The following is a 22,805-nucleotide window of genomic DNA, read 5'->3' on the forward strand; positions in this document are numbered from 1 at the left end:
TAACACTAACGCTAACTCACCTACACTTCCGCAGTGATCCGTCCCCACTAATCTGCCTCCTGGCCCTTATCTCTGTAGGCGGCCAGAATGCTACACCTGCCAGTCCTTCCAAGAGAGGCAACACTTCACCTGCAGATCTGTTGGACTGAAAGATTGTAAATGTCACTCCGCTCTTTAAGATGCGAGGACCGTAAAAAAAAGGAAATTATAGGCCAGTTATCCTTCTGTTAGTGGTTGGGGAGGAGTTGGAGTCTATTATTAAGAATGAGGTTTCGGGGTACTTGGAGACAAATGATAAAATAAGTCAAAGTCATCATGGTTTTTGTGGAGAGAAATCTTGCCCGATAAACCTACTAGAGTTCTTTGAGGAAGTAACCAGCAGGGTGGTCAAAGGGAAGAAGTGGATATACTTTGCTTACATTTTCAGAAGACATTTGGTAAGGTGCCACACATGAGGCTGCTTAAAAAACTAAAATCCTGTGGCATTACTGGAATAGGGGAATGGTTGACAGGCAGAAGGCTGTCAGTGGGAATAAAAGGAGGCTTTTCTCGTTGGCTGCCGGTGACTAGTGGTGATCCTCAGGTGTCAGTATTGGGACCACAGTTCTTCACATTATTTATCAGTGATTTAGATAATGGAATGTGGATGGCTTTGTGGCAAAGTTTGTGGATGATACGAAGATAGGTGGAGCAATAGGTAGTGCAGATGAAGCAATGACTCAGACAAATTGGAAGAATGGACAAAAAGTGTCAAAGGGAATACAGTGTTGTGAAACGTATGATAACACATTCTGGTAGAAGGAACAATAGTGCAGACTATCATCTAAATGGGGAGAAGGTTCAAACATCACAAGTGCAGAAAGGATCATGAGTACTCGTGCAAGGTTAATTTCCTTGAAGGTTAATTTAAAGGTTGAGTCTGTAGTGAAGAAGGCAAGTGCAATGCTGTTCTTTATTTCAAAGGGAATAGAATATAAAAGCAAGGAGAAAATTCTGAGTACACTAATCTGAGTACAAAATTCTGAGACACTAATCTGGCCATACTTTCAGTATTGTCAACAGATTTGTGTCCAATATCTCGGAAACGATGTGTTGTCATCGTTAAGTGACCGCAGGAGGTTCATGAGGATGATTCCAGCAATGAAGAGGTTCACATATGAGGAGCATGTGGCAGCTTTGGGCCTGTACTGACTGGAATTAGAGGAATGCTGGGGGATCTCATTGAAACCTACCGAATGTTGAAAGGACCGGCGAGTTTAGATGTGGAGAGGATGGTGGGTGTATCCAAACCTAGAGGACACAGCCTCAAAATTGAGGGGTAACTGTTTAGAAAAGATGAAAAAATGCTTTTTTCTTTGGACAGAGAGTAGTGAATCTGTGGAATGCTCGGCCACAGACTGTAGTGGAGGTCAAGTCCGTGGGTATATTTAAGGCAGAGATTGATAGTCTCCTGATCGGTCAGGGCATCAAAGGATATGGTGAGAAGGCAGGTGTACGGGGTTGAGTGGGATCCGGGGTCAGCCATGATGGAGTGGCGGAGCTGAATCGATAGGCTAAATTCTGCTCCAAGTCATATGGTCTGGTGAATGTCACAACCTGATTTTTTTATAAGAATCATGAAATAATATTTTTCGAGACAACTGTAGATAATGTGAGTCTGAAAGAAAATGTTGTACAATTCTGGAAACTCACAGCAAGCAGGTAATTGATAACGTTGCAGTTTCGAGACCATTGGTACTGTTCTTTATAACAGTTTTCAGATTCACTGACCTTCCCTGCAGCAGAAATAGCTTAGCAGAATACTAATGTGAATGCTTTCACATCGGAATGAGATTGAAATGTTGAACCGATTGGATTTCATTTTCGCAGAGTGACCATTCACTGGAATGTGGAATGTGCAAGGCCAGACAGCCGCTTACACCAGACGCTGGTGAAACTCCTGGTGTGGAAAACAGAGACCAAAAACTGGAATCTCACCCTGGATTTGCTCAGTGATTTGTGATTAGCCACGTCTAACAACATTTGCACTGTGGATGAATAAACAGTTAGTCTAATTATTCCGTCCAGTCACAGCACCTCTCTCACTCATCCATATCTCCTCACTGTCGTTCTCTTTCATTGAAAGAAAGAAAGTCAACAGCACAATACAGGCCCTTCGGCCCAAAAAGCTGAGTCGAACATGTCCTTACTTTGGAAATCACCTAGGTTTACACATAGCCCCCTATTATACTCAGCTCCATGTACCTATCTAGGAGCCTCTAAAAGGAATCTGTCATATCCACCTCCACCACCGTCACCAACAGCCCATTCCACGCACTCGCCACTCTCTGTACCTACTCCTGTCATCTCCTCTGCAGCTACTTCCAAACACTTTAAAACTGTGCCCTCTCGTGTTAGCCATTTCTGCCCTGGGGAAAAAGCCTCTGACAATCCACACGATCAATGCCTCTCATCATCTTGTACACCTCTATCAGGCCACCTCTCATCCTCCGACGCTCCAAGGAGAAAAGGCCGAGTTCACTCAACCTGTTTTCAAAACGCATGCTCCCCAATCCAGGCAAAATCCTTGTAAATCTCCTCTTACCCTTTCTATGGTTTCCACATCCTTCCTGTAGTGAGCCGATGCTTTCTTCTACATCTCTTTCCTCCAATCCCTGCACTTGCCTCAGTCTGTTCGCCACACATCACCCTCACTCATCCTTTCCCAACAACCCTCGTGCTCACTCCACACTGGAAACCACTTCTCCTGAAACCCGTTTCCCTCAGCCCTCCCTCATTGATTACATTCTCACTCTCCATTTTGCCCCTCACTTTTACCCTTACATCAGCAAAATGTAAAGAGTTTTTAGCATGTTTCCTTTAACAGGGAAACATGCACGTTTCATACAGTGTGTAATCTCTTTGTATTAAAGACTTTCACAGTTGTGAATGTCATGGAGTGAATTTTCTTAAAAGCATCGTGGAAAAAATACCTTTAAAACAACTGCAGATATGTGAGTTTGAAGTAAAAATAGTCAAATTCTGCAATCTCACAGCAACTAGGGCAGCAACTGTAATTGGTTACGTAGCTGGTTCAAGCCCATCCTTTAAGATAAATTACATATTCATTGGTTTATTGCTCTTCCCTGCAGAAGAAATAGTTAATAGTTAAACTATTAACTACTAACAGTTTAGCATCTTTGCATGTACAGAAATAGACAATAGACAATAGGTGCAGAAGTAGACCATTCGGCACTTCAAGCTTGCACCGCCATTCTGAGATCATGGCTGATCATCTACTATCAATACCCTGTTCCTGCCTTGTCCCACCTCCCTTGATTCCCCTATCCATAAGATACCTATCTAGCTCCTTATTGAAAGCATCCAGAGAATTAGCCTCCACTGCCTTCTGAGGCAGTGCATTCCACATCCCCTCAACTCTCTGGGAGAAGACGTTTCTCCTTAACTCTGTTCTAGATGACCTACCCTTTATTCTTAAACCATGCCCTCTGGTACTGGACTCTCCCAGCATCTGGAAAATATTTCCTGCCTCTATCTTGTCGAATCCCTTAATCATCTTATATATTGCAATCAGATCCCCTCTCAATCTCCTTAATTCCAGCGTATACAAGCCCAGTCTCTCTAACAGCTCTGCGTAAAACAGTCCGGACATCCCAGGAATTAACCTTGTGAATATACAGTGCACTTTCTCGACAGCCAGGATGTCCTTCCTTAACCCAGGAGACCTGAAATGTGCACAATTCTTCAAGTGTGGTCTCACCAGGGCCCTGTACAAATGCAAAAGGATTTCCTTGCTCTTGTACTCAATTCCCTTTGTGATAAAGGCCAACATTCCGTTAGCCTTCTTCACTGTCTGCTGCTGTTGCTCATTCACCTTCAGTGACTGATGAACAAGGACTCCTAGATTTCTTTGTATTTCTCCCTTACCTAACTTTACACCGTCCAGATCATAATCTGCCTTCCTGTTCTTACTCCCAAAGTCGATAACCTCACACTTATTCACATTAAACTTCATCTGCCAAGTATCTGACCACTCACCCAGCCTATCCAAGTCACCCTGAATTCTCCTAACATCCTCATCACATGTCACACTGCCACCCAGCTTAGTATCATCAGGAAACTTGCTGATGTTATTCTCGATGCATTTATCTAAATCGTTGATGTAATTCGTAAACAGCGGTGGTCCCAATAACGAGCCCTCTGGCACCCCACTAGTCACCACCTGCCACTCCGAGAAACACCCATTCACCACTACCCTTTGCTTTCTATCTGCCAACCAGTTTTCTATTCATGTCAATATCTTACCCCCAATACCATGAGCTCTGATTTTACCCACCAATCTCCTATGTGGGCCCTTATCAAATGCCTTCTGAAAATCGAGGTACACTACATCCTCTGGATCTCACTTATCCAACATCCTGGTTACATCCTCGAAAAACTCGAACAGATAGATCAAGCATGATTTGCCCTTGGTAAATCCATGCTGGCTCGGCCCAATCCTATCACTGCTATCTAGATATGCCACTATTTCATCTTTAGTAATGGACCCTAGCATCTTCCCCACTACTGACGTTAGGCTGACAGGACGATAGTTCTCTGTTTTCCCCCTCCTTCCTTTCTTAAAAAGTGGGATAACATTAGTCATTCTCCAATCCTCAGGAACTGATCCTGAAATAAGGATCATTTTAAAATGACTACCAATGTATCCGCAATTTCCAGGGCCACCTCCTTTAATACCCTAGGATGCAGACCATCTGGACCTGGGGATTTGTCAGCCTTCAGTCCCATCAGTCTACTCATCAACGTTTCCTTCCTAATGTCAATCTGTTTCATTTCCTCTGTTAACCTATGCCCTTGGCCCATCCATACATCTGGGAAATTGCTTGTGTCTTCCCTAGAGAAGACAGATCTAAAGTACTTATTAAATTCTTCTGCCATTTCTCTGTTTCCCATAACAATTTCACCCAATTCATTCTTCAAGGGCCCAATATTGTACTTAACTATCTTCTTTCTCTTCACATACCTAAAAAAAAAAGCTTTTGCTATCCTCTTTTATATTCTTGGCTAGCTTGCGTTTGTACCTCATTTTTTTCTCCCCGTATTGCCTTTTTCGTTAAGTTCTGTTGTTCCTTAAAAATTTCCCAATCATTTGTCTTCCCACTCACCTTAGCTCTGTCATACTTCTCTTTTTTTTAATGCTATGCAATCTCTGACTTCCTTTGTCAACCACTGTGGCCCCTTTCCCCCCTTTGAATCCTTCCTTCTCCGGGGGATGAACAGATTTTGCACCTTGTGCATTATTCCCAAGAATACCTGTCATTGCTCTTCCACTGTCTTTTCTGCTAGGATATCTGTCCATTTAACTTTGGCCAGCTCCTCCCTCATGGCTCCATAGTCTCCTTTGTTCAACTGCAACACTGACACCTCCGATCCGCCCTTAACCTTCTCAAATTGCAGATAAAAACTGATCATATTATGGTCACTACCTCCTAATGGCTCCTTTTCTTCAAGATCGCTTATCAAATCCGGTTCATTACATAACACTAAATCCAGAATATCCTTGTCCCTGATCGACTCTCATACAAGCTGTTCCAAGAATGCATCCCGTAGGCACTCTACAAACTCCCTATCCTGGGGTCCAGCACCAACCTGATTCTCCCAGTTCACCTGCATGTTGAAATCCCCCTTAACTACAGCGACTTTACCTTTGCCACATGCCAATGTTAACTCCCAATTCAACTTGCATCCAATATCCATGCTACTGTTTGGGGGCCTGTAGACAACACCCATTAGGGCCCTTTTGCCCTTACTGTTTGTCAGTTCTATTTACACAGACTCTACTTCTCCTGATCCTATGTACCCCCTTGCAAAGGAATGAATCTCATTCCTCACCAACAGGGCCACCCCACCCCGTCCGCCCACATTTCTGTCCCTACGATAGCACGTATACCCTTGTACATTCATTTCATTGTACATTATACCCTTGTACATTCATTCTATTCATTAAATAGACATATAGAATTCTAAAGTGACTTTGTTTGCATGACTGAGAGTGAAACTTCCAACCAGTTGGATTTGGTTTCAGCAGAAAGTCCGCTCCCTGTTCTGAGGAATGTGCTGTTTAAAGTCAGACCCTGAGCTCCGAGTCTCACAGAAAAGCAACCCACACATTCTAACTCACTCAATGATATTTCCTCTCCCCTCTTCATTTCCAGTTCCAATAAAAGGACCTGGCCCGAAACGTTCCCTTTGTATTCAGTTCCATACATACTGCCCGGATCTGCTGAGTTACTCCGGTTAGTAGCAGAGTGGTCCATAATCCAGGGGTCGATGGATCGAAACCATCCTCTGCCATATTCTCTACTTGCGCATCCTTGTGTTTCTGAACACCCACGCTCAGTCCGTCAGAGAAAGCAGGAACTCCCAGTGGCCACACATTTTAATTCCACGTCCCATTCCCATTCTGATATGTCTGTCCATGGCCTGCTCTACTTCAAGATGAAGCCACACTCAGGTTGGAGGAACAACACCTGATATTACAACCTGATGGTATGACTATTGATTACTCTTTTTATTGAAACTGAATATTGATTACTATTGATTAACTTCTGTTAATGCCCCTCCTCTCCTTCTTTCCCCATACGTTATCTATCTAACATTTAGTTATTTACGTGAGGGCAGATCCAGGTGTGGGGGAGCACATGCGTGAAGTCAGGCGCAAAGGGGAGTCTGTGTGACGTCACCTGTAAGGGAGCGCTCGCATTTAAAAGCACCTTAATTGGCATTCCTTATGATTTCAGTGGGACAACAACATTAATCACGGGTTTCATCACTGAATCCAGTGTTGTGGGATGTAAAGTCCCCTGTTATGTGTCCGGCTGTGCCGTGTTGTTGGTGGAGTGGGCAACGTGGTGTTTGTCATGATCCGGGTCACAACACCAGAATTCCCAGCGGGGTCCACACACAGTGTATTAGTCAACAGAAATCTTCCCGTCCCTGCAGTCTTTGTCTCCCGGTAAACTCAACACCCTGACAGTGTGGACCATAGACACCCCTTCCTCTCAGAGTCAAGGGATCATTCAGACAGCTGATCGCTGAGAGGAATTATATTTATTGGTCATTAAAGTTGGCCCAGATTCGTTTGGACGGATTTGATGTGGAGTTCGGGGTGTCACAGTGAAAGGGCCGGACGGCCGAACTCTCTCCGTTGTCCAAACATCCTTACAGGTGAGGCGACACTTCACCTGTGAATCTTCCGGGGTCCCCTGTTGTGTCCGCTGCTCCCGATGCGGCCGCCTCGACACTGGTGACACCGGCTCCTCCGCAGTTGTGCGGGGTAGGAGTGTTTTTTTTTTATCGGGGGTCGATATTATTGTTCACTTTTGTGCGGAGGGTTGGGTTTTGGGGTTTGATTATTGGGATCCCGCTCTTCTTGATCCGGGGGGTGGGGTAGAAGTTTGATTTTTCTCTTTGTACGACTTTCATGCTCTTTCTTTGATTCGTGGTTCTCTGGAGAAAGAAAAAACTAAGCGTTATTTAGGGATACCTGCTTTAATAATAAACTAACCTTTGAACTATCCACTCCGAGCGGGACTTCCCGGTGTCCAAACATATTCATTCTGCTTTCCATTCCCTTTGCTACCCGGCCTGCTGTGTTCGGCCAGCATTTTGTTTGTGTTGCTTTGGATTTCCAGAATCTGCAGACTTTGTCGTGTTTGTGATTTACCTCTCCGTTGTCCCTCCCGCCTCCGGCCACTGGTGACGCTGTATGGATCTCCGGCCACTGGTAGCGCTGTGCGGATCTCCGGCCACTGGTGGCGCTGTGCGGATCTCCGGCCACTGGTGGCGCTGTGCGGATCTCCGGCCTTCGGCGACGATGTGCAGACCTCCGGCAGCCGGTGGCGCTGCGGAGAAACGCCTGCTGAACGCATGCGCAGTGCCGACTGCCGCTGTTGTTGGCGGTTCTCCGGTTCGATCAGGGAATGATCCCGGTGTTGTGTAATTCGGGGGCCGGTTGCATTGGGAAAGGGCCGGGCCCGAGCTCTGCCGGACGGCTGAGGAGCATGGCTGCAGTGGTAAGTTTTTAGCTGCCGGAGCTGTGGGGGGGAGGGGTGTGTGTTGGGAGATTGCTTGATTGATAAGTTCGTGGCCTAAGTTCGAAGGCCTTAAGTTATACAGCTCTCGGTACCTGCACGTGTAGTTCAACTCTTTGAGTGAATATGCAGAAAGCTTGAAGTTAATAACTTTTGTGGCATTTCTGCTTCAGATAATTGAAAATTGCTAGGTTTTGTAAAATAGACTCCTTCCACCTTAGGCCATGAACTTATCAATCACTTCCAGTTTGTGATATCCAATTTGTGTACATGCTCATTTCATTTACTGGGCAACTGCCTTGCCCCATTCGTGTAATGAGCAGGTGCACAAATTGGATGTGACATATATAGGGCTTCCTATAATGGCAAGCAGTAAACCAAGGTGAAAGAAATATATGAATTCCAGAGCTCCACAGAAATATAGTGATAGCTAAGACATTAACAAGATGACAGCCTATCATTACATTTCAGTGTATAACTGGTAAAATTAAACATATAATACTTAATTTAATAATTTGACAAAATATTGCATTGTTGCACTTAACCGATTATCATAAAATATAATTATCAAGCAAGTAAAATAACTTTGCTTGGAAGCCAAAGGGTTGTTACTGAGAAAAATTTACTTCAGGATGAGCGAGTAATCCACGGACCACCACAGATATAGCCTTACTAATACGACTGATTCGGAGCAGACGGCAGGGCCCGCAGCGCTTAGCAGTGTTCCTCAGAAGTATAAAAATAACAGAAATAAAGCAATTCATTTTTTACAATTTTAGCCACCTAAATTGGTACCAAGTAATCAAGTATGAAAAAATAAACTCTGATCAACTATTGCAAAAGCCACGAATATTGCTGAATGTTATTCTCAAAAGTGGTAGGTTGGCAAATCTGCCTCGTACCGTTTCTCTCGCAGAAATGGTTGGACGGGAAGTGTATCTGTGAGTGTCGATACAATCTCCTCACACGTCGGGTGTTACATAGTTCGACCTTTACAGATCCTGTTTAGTCTTTAAATATATAAAAAGTTAAAGAAGTTTGAATCTTTACATAAATTATTATCGCACTTATACAAATAGAAAATATCGTTGTTTGGAAGTGACAAATGTTAACAGGAGGACAGCAACCATTTGGGAGTTTTGGAAATGCATTTCATCTCATTCATTGCCTCACTAAATTACTCTTTTTCCTATCAACACAAAGAAAAAAAGAGCCTCTTTACCATCAGCTACAGTTGGTGGAGCGAGGCCAAGGGGTTGATCCGCTATTGATGATAGTTGAAATGACGTAAAACTACCTTATAGCCCAGAAATGTTTTTTTTTTCCATTTAGCTTGTAAAACAAAACTAAATTTATCCAGGTGTAGAAGAGGATTTTGGATGATTAGCTTGTGTATTTGATCAAAATCAGGAAGAAGATGAGCGAGCAGTGAATTTCTCTTTCATTGTTTTCAACTTCTATACTTGGGTTTCTATGTTCATTCCGTGCTTAATATAGCTGCTTCCTGGAATCCAATGGTACCCGTTGGAAAGAGCAGGAAAATGCTTGCACTTCTGTGCAGGTATTTCCCAGCTTCCTTGGACAATGGGTCGAGCGAGAAGGAATTTCACAAATACCTAAATAAAAAACAGTCACAGCTCCAGGACTAAACCAAAAACGATCAAATATCCTAATGTTATTAGTGGTACTTTTCCCCACCAGCCAACACCCCCACTTCCCAACCCCCTGCTTCCGTAGAATTCCCTCTATTTATTATGTAGCTGCTGTTAAATTACCCACTTGTTTATTTTGACTTTTTTACAGAGGTATCGGAGCAGTTGTCCGGTGAGCTCTGGTAGCACTGCACCTCTGAATGTATGATCCCTTCTCCCACCTGGTTCCATCTGCTTATCTCTGCTCATCTTGTTCAACCTCTGTGCAGTCTCCTAAACCCATCTTCCTGCTTCAGTGATTTACATCTCCCACCTGGGTCATCTTCGGTCCACCCTGTATCCCACCAGCTCAATGTTATATATCAGCAAACTTTCTTCCAACCTCTGTCTTCATTGTGAAGTGTTCTTTTGTACCTTTGGCCTCGCTGAGTCATTTCCAGAATCGGCTTTTGTTAGCTGGAATGCCGGAGGGTCATCAGATCCCATTTCTGTTGTGCATTGGTGTGGAGATGCTCGTTTATGAACAGTGACGGGCTGACACACTGCAGCATTTTGCTGGCAGCAAAGAGTACTGGGAGAGTTGGTGCTTGGGCTATAATCCAGTGATCGGCTTTCCAGGCAAATGGAACTATTGGTGTTTTAGCTTTGACTTTGGTTTGAGCTTCTACAGAAGGGGCCGGATGCTCGTCCTGCAATGAAGCAGAAATTTCAAGCAGCTGGACATTGGTTGTGGGGAAATCCCAGATTGAACGACCCAGTGTGAGATGTGGGGACGATGTGTGAGACTCTCAGGGTCAGTGAGTGGCAGATTCAGCTGTGTGACGCTGTGAGGTTGGGTTCTGGGATATCATAGTTTTTGATCCAGCTAAAGTGGATCCAGGGATTGAGCTGTTTGGGCTTGTGAGGTGTTGAGTGAGTATTTCTGGTCTGGGATCAGATGTTTGTTTCTGGAGTTCCTTTGGAAGCAATGACTGCCAGTCTGAGGAGAGGATGAGTTCCCACTTCCATCCTCACAGGGAGAGGCTGTGAGTAAATGGGCTGTTCCGTGTTTACAACAGTAGAAATAGACCCAGAGATTGGTGTTCAAACTGTGTTCGGAAATCTCCCCCCCCCCCCCCCATCCTCCCCCACTGTCACACAGTGGAAATCAGGCAGCTGTGCTGGAGATCTGCACTAAAAACTGAAAATGTTTGAAGTCATTCTGATGAAATGTTATTAATTGAATTGTATTGTAAGCTGTTCCTTACCTGCTGAGTGTTTCTGGTAATTCCAGTTTCTTTTTATTTCTTGTTTATATTTCATGAAATGGACCTGTTTTAACCTGGAAATGAAAATGGTTGTGATAGTTTGTAGGCCTCTTTGAGAGTCTCTGCAGGTCTCCCCTCTCAACGCAAGCAATGTTGTCCAAGGGAAGGGCATTAGGACCCATACAGCATGGCACCGGTGTCGTCGCTCAAGGACACACAGGCAGCCTCTGCCAAGGCTCGAACTAGCAACCTTCAGATCACTAGACCAACGCCTTAACCACTTGGCCACGCGCCAACACATGTGATAGTAGAACAGTAAAGAAAGCACAACATTTCCCTGTCAATTAACCTGGTTCCAATTTTACTGTTTTTCCTGGAAATGTGTTCAGTGCAGTTGTTGCTAACAAGGTTTACATGAATAATCTCAGGAACGATCGGTGTTATGTATGAGGAGCATTTGATGGTTCTGGACCTGTGCTCAATGGAGTTCAGAGGGACGGTTGGGGTGGTGGAGGGATGTATGGTTAATAAACCTACCGAATGCTGAAAAGTCTGGATACAGTGGACATGGAGAGGATGTTTCCATTAGACAGAGTCTGTGATCTGACAGCATGGTCTCAGAATAAAGATGCTTCCCCTTAAACTCAGATGAGAAAAATTTTTTGGCCAAAAGATGTCTGATCTGTGGAATTTGTTGCCACAGAGGTTGGTTGAGGCTGCCATTTGGGTATATTTATGACAGAGATTAATATATTCATGATTGCTAAGTAGCTTCAGGGTTACAGGAGAAAGACAGGAATATGTTGTTGGAATAAAATCAGCCCTGGTTGAATGGTGGGCAGACCAGATGGATCGAATCACCTGATTCTGTTCCTGTGTCTTATGTCTTACCATGACTGAATGATGGCTCCTTCTTATCCCATAACATTCTGTGACATGTGAGGGACAATTAAAGATTGTTCACTGAGATCATTAAATCTGTCTTCAGTGTTTAAATTTCAGTGAGCTTTGTTCTTCGTAACATTACGCAGAAATGTTTGGTTCTCCTTTTCATTATTAATGTGCTTCATTGTCTTTCACGTTAAAGTTAGATCTGCAGTGAGAGATTTATTGGAAGAAAAACCACGACTGAAGACGAGGGAACAGCAACAAGTGAACCAGCCCGAGGACTGAGAGCACCGACTGGAGAGAACCCATCTGACTCGGAGATTCCAGTGATTCAGTCCGGAGAAAGTTTGGTGAGTCTCATTTACTCAAACACTGGTCCTTTAGACATTACATACCTGAACAAAGGAAGGTACATAATAGTGGGGAGTGAGACTGAATGTGCCCAGAAGGACCAGTTATGCCTCTGTCAGACCCAGTTGCAATCACTCCAGGTCTGGTAATGTGCTTCCAGCAGCCCAGCCCTTTGAAACCACTCCCATTCCCTCACAGTGGTTACTCAGTTCAAGATCTTGCATCCTCTGATGTAGCTTTTGGTCAGTTCTGAGTGGGGAGAGGGGAAGAGAGGGGATTGTTTATACTGACTGTCTTTCAAAAACAGTAATTGTTTGAACTTGCTGCAAACTCTCTCCCCATACCCTGTACTTTCTCAACTAAATTATTGACATAGATTACAAGTAGCAATGGGTGTAACCTCAGAGAACGTCACTAAGCACAGGACTCGAGTCCAAGAAGCAATCTCTCACCATCACCCTGTGCCTCCTACCACCCAGCCATTCCCAGACTCTGGGGCTCTGTAACCAACTCAATGTTAACAGGAAGATTAGTCAGTGATTAAGATGATGAGAGAATTGTGGCCTCCTGAAAGGACACGCGAGCTGAGCTGTCTGATTCATTGGACCAGATCCACCCTCGTTGACAACGTAATTTACCCCTTGCCCATCCACCCAGGTCATGTTACTTCCGATAACCCACAGTACCCCAACCACTCTCCGTCCCGCCAGTGGCCCCAGACCCTTCTGACCATTCATCCCACACCGACACATAGACAGGCCCCCTTCACCCACGTCCACCCTCCCAGCTTGGGGAACCACAACAAACTGATCCCGTGATCCCGACACAGTGCAAAACTAAAACCAGGGATGCAAGACTGGAGAGCCCGGAGCCTCCCGCTGTCCGGCTCGGTCTCGGCCCTTTCCCACTGCAACCGGCCCTGGATTTACACAAACCCGAGATTAACACCTTCCTCACCGCCACCTGAACAGTAGAAACACCCGCGTCAGCTGGGGTTGAGCTGCAGTTGGTCCCCGTATGTGTTAAAACTCCCTGCTGTCGGATACGGAGACCAGAATCGTACGCAGTAAAACCACATAACGATTACAGCACAGAAACAGGCCATCTCGGCCCTTTTAGTCCATGCCGAATGCTTACTCTCACCCAGTCACACCGATCTGCACTCAGCCCATAACCCTCCATACCTTTCCTGTCCGTATACCTATCCAATTTTTTTAAAATGTCAAAATCGAACCTGTCTCTACCACTTCCACTGGAAGCTCGTTCCACACAGTTACCACTCTCTGAGTAAAGAAGTTACCCCTCGTGTTACCCCTAAACTTTTGCCCCTTAACTCTCAACTCATGTCCTCTTGTTTGAATCTCCCCTGCACTCAAAGGAAAAAGCCTATCTACGTCAACTCTATCTACCCCCCTCATAATTTTAAATCCCTCTATCAAGTTCCCCCTCAACCTTCTAAGCTCCAAAGAATAAAGACCTAACTTGTTCAACCTTCCTCTGTAACTTAGGTGCTGAAACCCAGGTAACATTCTAGTAAATCTCTGTTCTCTGTTGACATCTTACGTATAATTTGGTGACCAGAACTGTATACAATGCTCCAAATCTGGCCTCACCAATGCCTTGTACAATTTTAACATTACATCCCAACTCCTGTACTCAATGCTCTGATTTATAAAGGCCAGTATACCAAAATCTTTCTTCACCAGCACATGAGATTCCACCTTCAGGGAAATATGCATCATTATTCCTAGATTTCCTCACACTGTCTACAAGCTTTCTCTATTTGTGAACTAACCTCCTCTCTCCCAGTCTCTTCAGTTTGATTCCCACTCCCCCCACAATCATCCTAGTTTAAAGTCTCCCCAGTAGCCTTCACAGATCTCCCCGCCAGGATATTGGTCCCACTAGGTTTCAAGTGCAACCCGTCCTTTTTGTACAGGTCACACCTGCTCCAAAAGAGGTTGGAATGATCCAGAATCTTGAATCCCTGCCCCCTGCTCCAACCCCTCAGCCACGCATTTATCCTCCACCTCATTCCATTACTACTGTCACTGCAGTGTGGCACAAGCAGTATTCCCGAGATTACTACCTTTGCAGACCTTCTTCTCAACTCCCTTCCAAGATCCCTATATTTTCCTTTCAGGACCTCTTCCCTTTAACTAACTATGTCATTGGTACCTATATGTACCACGACCTCTGGCTCCTCACCCTCCCACTTCAGGATATCTTGGACGCAATCAGAAGTATCCCGGACCCTGGCACCAGGGAGGCAAACTACCATCCAGATCTCCTGACTGCGTCCACGGAATCGCTTGTCTGACTCCCTAACTATCGAGTCCCCTATTACTACTGCCTTCCTCTTCCTTTCCCTCCCCTTCTGAGCTACAGGGCTGGACTCTGTGCCAGAGGCACGGCCACAGTTGCTTCCCCCAGGTAGGCTGTTCACCCCCCCCCCCCCCCACCCCCCGCAACAGTATTCAAACAGGAGTACTTAATTGCCAAGGGGTACAGCCACTGGGGTACTCTCTAGTACCTGACTCTTCCCCTTCCCCCTCCTAACCATGACCCACCTGTCTGCCTCCCGTGGCCCCGGTGTGACCACCTGCCTGTAACTCCTCTCTATCACCTCCTCACTCTCCCTGACCAGACGAAGGTCATCGAGCTGCAGCTCCAGTTCCCTGGCACAGACCCTGAGGAACTGCAGCTCGACACACCAGGCGCAAATGTGAACGTCTGGGAGGCTAGGAGACTCCAGGACCTCCCACATCCGACACCGAGAACAGCAAGCTGCCCTCACACTCATAATTCCCAGCATGGAACCGTAATCGCATGGTGGATTTGTTCCGTGACTTGTGAACATACGTGATTAATGACCCTGCAACTGGGGACTGAGTAAATAGTTCATCTAACAATTCAGATCATACACACCAATCTCCTTGCCTTTCTCACTCACCCCTAGCTACTTACCCCATTTCCCTCACCACACCCTCCTCACAGTTCATCTTCCTCATAGGGCCCTCTACTCCAGCCCTTCCTTCTTGCTCCCTCTCTCCCTCACTGTCTCTACTCTCCCTCACCCCTTCCTTATCATCGCCCCCTCAATCATCCTTGCTTCCTCACCGCCTCTCTCCCTCCCGCTTCTTTCCCTATCCCTGTTGCACTGCTACTTGACCAGTCTCCCACTCTTTCACCCCTTTCCTCGCGCTCTCCTTTTTTGCCACTCTCTCTACCCCTCTAGTAATAAATCATACTCCTCTCTCTTGTTTCTCTTCATCTCCTCACTCTGTCATGACTCTTTTCATTTCTCTCCCTCTTTCTCTCCATCTCTCCATCTATTTCTCTTACTGTTCCATTCTCTCTCCCATTCCACAATCCCTGTCCCTACCCCTATCACCCGCCATCCCACTCTCAATCTCAGTTACCCTCTGTCTTCCCCTCTCCATCTCCTCCTCTCTCACGCACCTCAAACTTGTCTCTCACTCACTCACCTCCGCCACTCTGTAACCACCTCCATTTCCAGCTCTCAACCTCTCTCTCTCTCTCCCTACGTCCCACCCTCTCCCCTCTCTCAAACACTCCCTGCTGTCTCCCGTATCCCACATTGTCTTCCCCTCTTTCTCATCCTCTAAATCTACCACTCACCCCACGCGTTCTCCCACTTCGCTCCCTGTCAGTCCTCCTTCTCCTCCCCCTTTCTCCCGTCACACCCCGCACTCTCCACCCCATCCCATATAGTGGTATGCAAACGGCTGGGCACCAGTGGTCAAACTTCCTGTTACTGTGAATAGTTAAGTGAGTAGAAGGTGAACTGGTCTCCAAAAGTCAGAAAATTAAAGACAAAACATTCAACATTTTAAGCAAGATGAGTGTATTATTAAAAACACAAAATGCTGGCAGAACTCAGCAGGCCTGACAGCATCTATGGGAGGAGGTAGTGACAACGTTTCGGGCCGAAACCCTTCATCAGGAGTTTAGTGTATTATTTCTGTTTTGTACAATTTTAGAGTGGGAGAAAAAAGGGAAAGGAGCACCATGGAAAAGTTCAGGCACCCCAAGAGATTTGAGCTCTCAGTTAAATTTTACCGCGGTCTCAGATCTGAATTAGCTTGTTAGGGCTATGGCTTGTTTGCAATCATCATTAGGACAGGCCAGGCTGTACAAATTGCAAAGCCTTATAAATACCCTGACTCCTCCAACCTTGTCCCAACAATCAGCAGCCATGGGCTCCTCTAAGCAGCCGCTGAGCACTCTGAAAGTTAAAATAAATGATGCCCACAAAGCAGGAGAAGGCCCTAAGAAGATAGCAAAGCGTTTTCAGGTAGCCGTTTCCTCAGTACATAATGTAAGTAAGAACTGGCATTTAACAGGAACGGTGGAGGTCAAGTTGATGTCTGGAAGACCAAGAAAACTTTTTGGGAGAACTACTCGTAGGATTGCTAGAAAGGCAAATCAAAACCCCTGTTTGACTGTAAAAAACATTCAGGAAGATTTAGCAGACTCTGGAGTGGTGGTGCACTGTTCTACTGTGCAGTGACACCTGCACAAATATGACCTGCATGGAGAGTCATCAGAAGAAAACCTTTCCTGCATCCTCACCACAAAATTCAGTGTCAGATGTTTTCCTGACATTGAGGGACAGGTTGCTTTCTTGACACCAGACAGATGTGGTTCAGAGCTCAGATAGAGTCAGTAATCAAATGCTTGAGCCTGGTGCGATGAATGCGTGGAGCTGTGGAAATCACGATGCAAGAAGCATCGCAGGAAAGCCAGATGAGCCCAGGGCATGGAATTGTGATATCGTAGGCATTACTGGGAATTGGTTGCACCCAACAGTCTGAGGGATCTAGAGGAACAAATTTTTAGAGAGTTCACAGACTATACCAAGAAACAAAAGTTGATATAGTAAGTGATTTTAACTTTCCATATATTGACTGGGACTCCCATACTGTAAAAGGACTAGATGGGGTAGAGTTTGTCAAATGCTCCTTAATCAGTACATAAAACAACCAGCGTAGAATTGTACAATAAGCTGTTGGGAACTGATCCAGGGCTGGTGACAAAAATTAGTGAATGGGAACACTTTGTGTATAGTGATCATAATGCCATGAAATTCCAAGTACGGAAAAACAGAGGTCTGGACCTCTCTTGAGATTCTAAATTGGAGCAACATCAATGTTTATGGTATTTGCAAGGATTTGACAAGTGTGGATTGGGACAGGCTGTTTTCTGCAAAGGAGCACTTGGTAAGTGGGGGTTCTTCAGAAGTGAAATTTTGAGGGTGCAGAGTTTGTATGTGCCTACCAAAATAAAAGTTGAAAGGTAACTGGTGCAGGGAACCTTGGTTTTCAAGAGATATCGTGGCCCCAGATATTTTGTTCCTCTAAATTCCTCAGGCTGTTGGGTGCTATCAAGATGCATTAATGACTACAATATCATACTTCCACACCCTGAGCTCATCTGACTTGCTTTAGTTGTCTTCTGTTGGTTTCTTAAAGCTTCCCAATGTTTTTTGCTCTATTATTTGCCCTCTCTTTGGCTTTTATGTTGGCTTTTGCATCTCATTTCAGGCACAGTTGTGTCCTCCTGCCTTTCCAATGCTTCCACTTCTTTGGGATGTGTCTATCACTCAGCTCCCGAGTTGCTCCCAGAAACTCCAGCCATTGCTGCTCCATCGTCATTCCTACCAGATTCCCCTTCCAGTCAGGATTGGCCAGCTTCTCTGTCACAGAAACATGGAGAAGGTCAGAACAGAAACATGCCCACCCTGGACGATCAGAATGGTAATCTGTACGGGAGACAAAATAGATGGGGGAGGTTGTAAATAGTGGTTTTGCATCCGTATTTACTCAGGAGATGGACACAGAGTCGATAGAGGTGAGGCAAAGCAGCATCAACTTCAGAGACCCTGGACAGATTAGAGAGGTGGAGGTTTTGCTGCCTTAAGGCAAATTAGCATGGATAAATCCCCAGGACCTGACAAGTTGTTCCCTCAGACCCTGCGGAAGACAAGTGCAGAAATTGTCAGGGTCCAAGCAGAGATATTGAAATAATCCGTAGTGCCAGGTGAGGTACTGGAGGATTGGAGGACAGACAATGTTGTTCCACTGTTCGAGAAGGGGGTCTAAGGATAAATGAGAAAATGTTACGTTATTGAGCTTGACATCAGTTGTGGGAAAGTTATTAGAACATAAGTGCAGAAACTGGATATATAAGTATTTGGGTCGATGTGGACTGATTAAGGATAGACAGCATGGCTTTTTGCATGGTAGGTGATGTCTAACCAGTCTTACAGAGTCTCTCGAGGAAGTTATCAGGGAAGTGGATGAAGGCAAGGCAGTGGATGTTGTCTACATGGACTTTAGCAAGGCACTTGACAAAGTCTCATATGGGAGGTTTGTCAAGAAGGTTCAGTCACTCAGCATTCAAGATGAGACAGTAAATTGGGTGAGACACTGTCTTTGGGAGAAGCCAGAGTTTGGTAGCAGATGGTTGCCTCTCTGACTGGAACCTGTGTCTAGTGGTTGCCACAGGGATCAGTGCTGGATCTGTTATTGTTTGTCATCTATATCAGTAATCTGGATGATCAGATGGTTTGGGATCAGCAAATTTGTGGATGAAACTGAGACTGGGGATTCAGCGGACTGTGAGAAGACTATCATGGCTTGCAGTGCGATCTGGACCAGGTGGAAATATGGCTTGAGAAATGGAAAATGGAATTCAATGCAGACAAATGCGAGGTGTTGCATGTTGGTAGGACCTACCAGGGTGGGTGTTACGCAGTGACTGGTCAGACATGGAGGAGTGTTGTTGAAGAATGGGATCTGGGAATACAGGTCAAAATTTCACTAAAACTGTTGACACATTTCGATAGGGACGGAAAGAAAGATTTTGGCACATTCGCCTTCATAATCCGAAGTACTGAATTATATGTTATGTTGACTTTGTACAAGACATTGGTGAGGCCTAATTTGGAGTATTGTGTGCAGTTTTGGTCACCAACCTACAGGAAAGATGTAAAGACTTGGAAAGCGTTTGGAGAAAATTCACAAGGATGTTGCCAGATCTGGAGGACTTGGGTTACAAGGAGAGATTGAACAGGCCAGGACTTTATTCCTTGGAATGTGGAAGATTGAGGGGAGATTCGATGGAGGTATTCTACAATTATGAGGGTTAGAGATAGGGTAAAATCAAGCTGGCTTTTACCACTGAGGTGGGGTGTGACGATAACCAGAGGCCGTGGGTTAAGGGTGAAAGGTGAAAGGTGAAACGTTCAGGGGAACATGAGGGGAAACTTCTGCCAGGTGAGTTTCCAAAGAGATCACCAGCTCGTAACTCAGCACGGATGGAAAGCGTGCAGGGGAGCCGGCCGGATTCGAACTCGGGACCTTTCGTCCCGAAGTCTGGCACTGATGCCACTATGCCACCAGCCAGGTCAGGACATGGCAATGACATGGCATTGAAACTGTGGAACTTTATATTAACATTACATAAAGGGAAACCCCAGCTGCACGTCAACAAAGGCTATTTACGTGAGAGGGTTTAGTTCCCATGGGGCCAGACACCCTTTCAGCTCAGTGGGAAGAGGGACTAATTCAAAAGGACAGAGTCAAACAGAGCCAAGTCACAGATTGGAGATGGCATAAGTGCCCCATACTTATAGAGCATCAGAGAGTTTGAGGGTCGTTCCAGATACCAGCACTGTGCCCAGTTAGAAGGTGATTTCTCTCTCCAACTTGTGTTGAGCTTCACTGTAACAGTGTGATGTCGGATCACACCTTGGCAACTCAAGTGATCTCATCTCAAATGTTGTCCTTCACCGACTGATGGATTTTTAAATCTTTTTGCAGGTTAAAATCGACAAGGAATTTGTCTATGGGAATTCAAACGCAACACACCAGTTGTGCTGTCGCTGTCTAGATATTTAAGGAGCAAGGGATTCAATCAGCCATCCTTCCTGTTCAGACTGTGCGGAGGGATTCACTCGGTCATCCGACCAACTGACACGTCTGTCATTTTACACAGGGGAGAGACCGTTCTCCTGCTCAGACAGTGGGAATGGATTTACTCGGTAATCTCAACTGAAGGTTCACACTGGGCAAGGCCATTCATCTATTCTGTGTGTGGGAAGGGATTCAGTTGGTCTTCCCACCTGTGGACACACCAGTCAGTTCACACTGGGCAAGGCCATTCATCTATTCTGTGTGTGGGAAGGGATTCAGTCGGTCTTCCCACCTGTGGACACACCAGTCAGTTCACACTGGGCAGAGGCTGGTCATCTGCTGAATTTGTGGGGAAGGATTCAGTCGGTCATCTGATCTAATGGCTCACCAGCGCGTTCACACTGGGGAGAGGCCGTTCACCTGCTCAGACTGTGGGAAGAGATTCACTCGATCATCTGACCTGCTGGCGCACCGACGTGTTCACACTGGAGAGAGGCCATTCACCTGCTCAGACTGTGGGAAGGGATGCAGTCAGTTATCTGCACTGAAGGTACATCAGCGAGTTCACACTGGAGAGAGGCCGTTCACCTGCTCAGACTGTGGGATGGGATTTACTCAGTCATCTCACCTACTGAGACACCAGCGAGTTCACACTGGGAAGAGGTCATTCACCTGCTCAGATTGTGGGAAGAGATTTACTCAGTTATACAACCTACAGAGTCACCAGCGAGTTCACACTGGAGAGAGGCCATTCATCTGCTCAGAATGTGGGATGGGATTTGCTCAGTCATCTCACCTCCTGAGACACCAGTCAGTTCACACTGGGGAGTGGCCATTGAACTGCTCAGATTGTGGGAAGGGATTCCCTCGGTTATCCCAACTACTGGGACACCAGAAAGTTCACACTGGGGAGAGGCCTTTCACCTGCTCAGAATGTGGGAAGGGATTCAGTAATTCATCCCACCTACAGAGACATCTGCGAGTTCACACTGGGGAGAAGCCATTCACCTGCTCGAACTGTGGGAAGGGATTCATTCAATTATCTGATCTACAAAATCACCAGCGAGTTCACACTGGGGAGAGGCCATTCACCTGCTCAAACTGTGGGAAGGGATTCACTCAGTTATCCACCCTACACAGTCACCAACGAGTTCACACTGGGGAGAAGCCATTCACCTGCTCAGTCTGTGGGAACGGATTCAGTGATTCATCCGCCCTACACCGTCACCAACGAATTCACACTGGGGAGAAGCCATTCACCTGCTCAGTCTGTGGAAAGGGATTCACACAGTTATCAAGCCTACACAGTCACCAACGAGTTCACACTGGGGAGAAGCCATTCACCTGCTCAGTCTGTGGGAACAGATTCAGTGATTCATCCGCCCTACACCGTCACCAACGAATTCACACTGGGGAGAAGCCATTCACCTGTTCAGAATGTGGGAGGGGATTCACACAGTTATCCAGCCTACGCAGTCACCAACGAGTTCACACTGGGGAGAGGCCATTCTCTTGCTCAGACTGTGGGAAGGGATTCACACAGTCATCAAGCCTACACAGTCACCAACGAATTCACACTGGGGAGAAGCCGTTCACCTGCTCAGACTGTGGGAAGGGATTCACGCTGTCATCTAATCTACTGAGACACCAGCGAGTTCACACTGGGTAGAGGCTGATCACCTGCTCAGTCTTTGGTCAGAGATTTTCTCGGCCATCTCCACCAAATGTGCATGATTGTCAAGTCAAACTTGAGTTTCAGGAAGGTATCAAGGAAGAGCAAGAATTCACTGGCAGAGAGGACGGAACCTACTGCCTGAGGGCGGTTTCTGCCCAGAACATTTGGGCGGACCCCGCAGCGTCACAGTGGCAGTCCGAGAGCAGCGTCGCATCGGCAGCCAGGAGCAGCGTCACAACCCGCGGTAAGATGCCGAACTTTAAATAATTGTTGAAACTGTTTCAGGGAAAGGAGCACTGCTGTCACTGCGTTTGGGTGAACTCCGCCACCGGGATCATCGCATGCAGGGACTTCTTGAAACCGGTGCGAGGCTTAAGAAGAGCTTGCGAACCTTCGAGAGAGTTCACCCAGTTTGGAACCATAACGGTCCAGTAGAGAAACAGAGGTGCAGGTCCAAAATCATCTCCAAAGTCCGAGAGGCAGCCAGTTTTTCACCTGATCCTAATGCTAATGCTACTGCCACTGTCTTATGACTATCCTTGACTAGACTAATGACTGACTTACCGCTGATTATTTATGACTACTGACTAATAATTACCAACTGCCACACTTGCGAAAATAAAAATAAAAAAGGAAGAAGAAAGAAAGTTGTTTGGTCATTGAGTGGAATCCGGTTAAAACCTTCAGGTAGGCGTATTCTGTCCCTTTCAAGTGGGGAAGCTGCACATGGGAGCAAGAACTCCGACTTGACAGTGAAAATACTGCTTGACAACACTGTTTGACCAGGAAAAAGAAATCTGGGAGCTTTGAGCTGGAACAGCAAGAGCAATAACCTGGAGTCCTGAAATAGGAAGGAAATCAAGTTCAGATAAAACAACATCAAAGCATCACTAAAAAGTTGTACTCTCCCCTGCAGAGGGAATCAAACATGTCTGATCAAGCTATTGGGAAATCAGTTG

General features: G+C 45.9%; 1 protein-coding gene across 1 annotated transcript; it reads left to right on the plus strand.

Moving 5' to 3' along the window:
- The first annotated feature begins 7,945 nt into the window (after positions 1-7,945).
- Positions 7,946-21,845, plus strand: LOC132387468 (zinc finger protein 229-like). Its single transcript, XM_059959836.1, has 3 exons — positions 7,946-8,075; positions 12,080-12,230; positions 20,079-21,845. The coding sequence occupies exon 3, from the start codon at positions 20,551-20,553 to the stop codon at positions 21,838-21,840; it is 1,290 nt and encodes a 429-aa protein (XP_059815819.1). The 5' UTR covers positions 7,946-8,075; positions 12,080-12,230; positions 20,079-20,550; the 3' UTR covers positions 21,841-21,845.
- Positions 21,846-22,805: the final 960 nt, after the last annotated feature.

The sequence above is a fragment of the Hypanus sabinus genome, unplaced genomic scaffold, assembly GCF_030144855.1.
Source record: "Hypanus sabinus isolate sHypSab1 unplaced genomic scaffold, sHypSab1.hap1 scaffold_190, whole genome shotgun sequence".
NCBI classification, from domain to species: Eukaryota; Metazoa; Chordata; class Chondrichthyes; order Myliobatiformes; family Dasyatidae; genus Hypanus; species Hypanus sabinus.

What these genes read in the sequence shown, in the direction of transcription:
- LOC132387468 (XM_059959836.1), top strand. Translation starts at nt 20,551, where the DNA reads ATGGCTCACCAGCGCGTTCACACTGGGGAGAGGCCGTTCACCTGCTCA.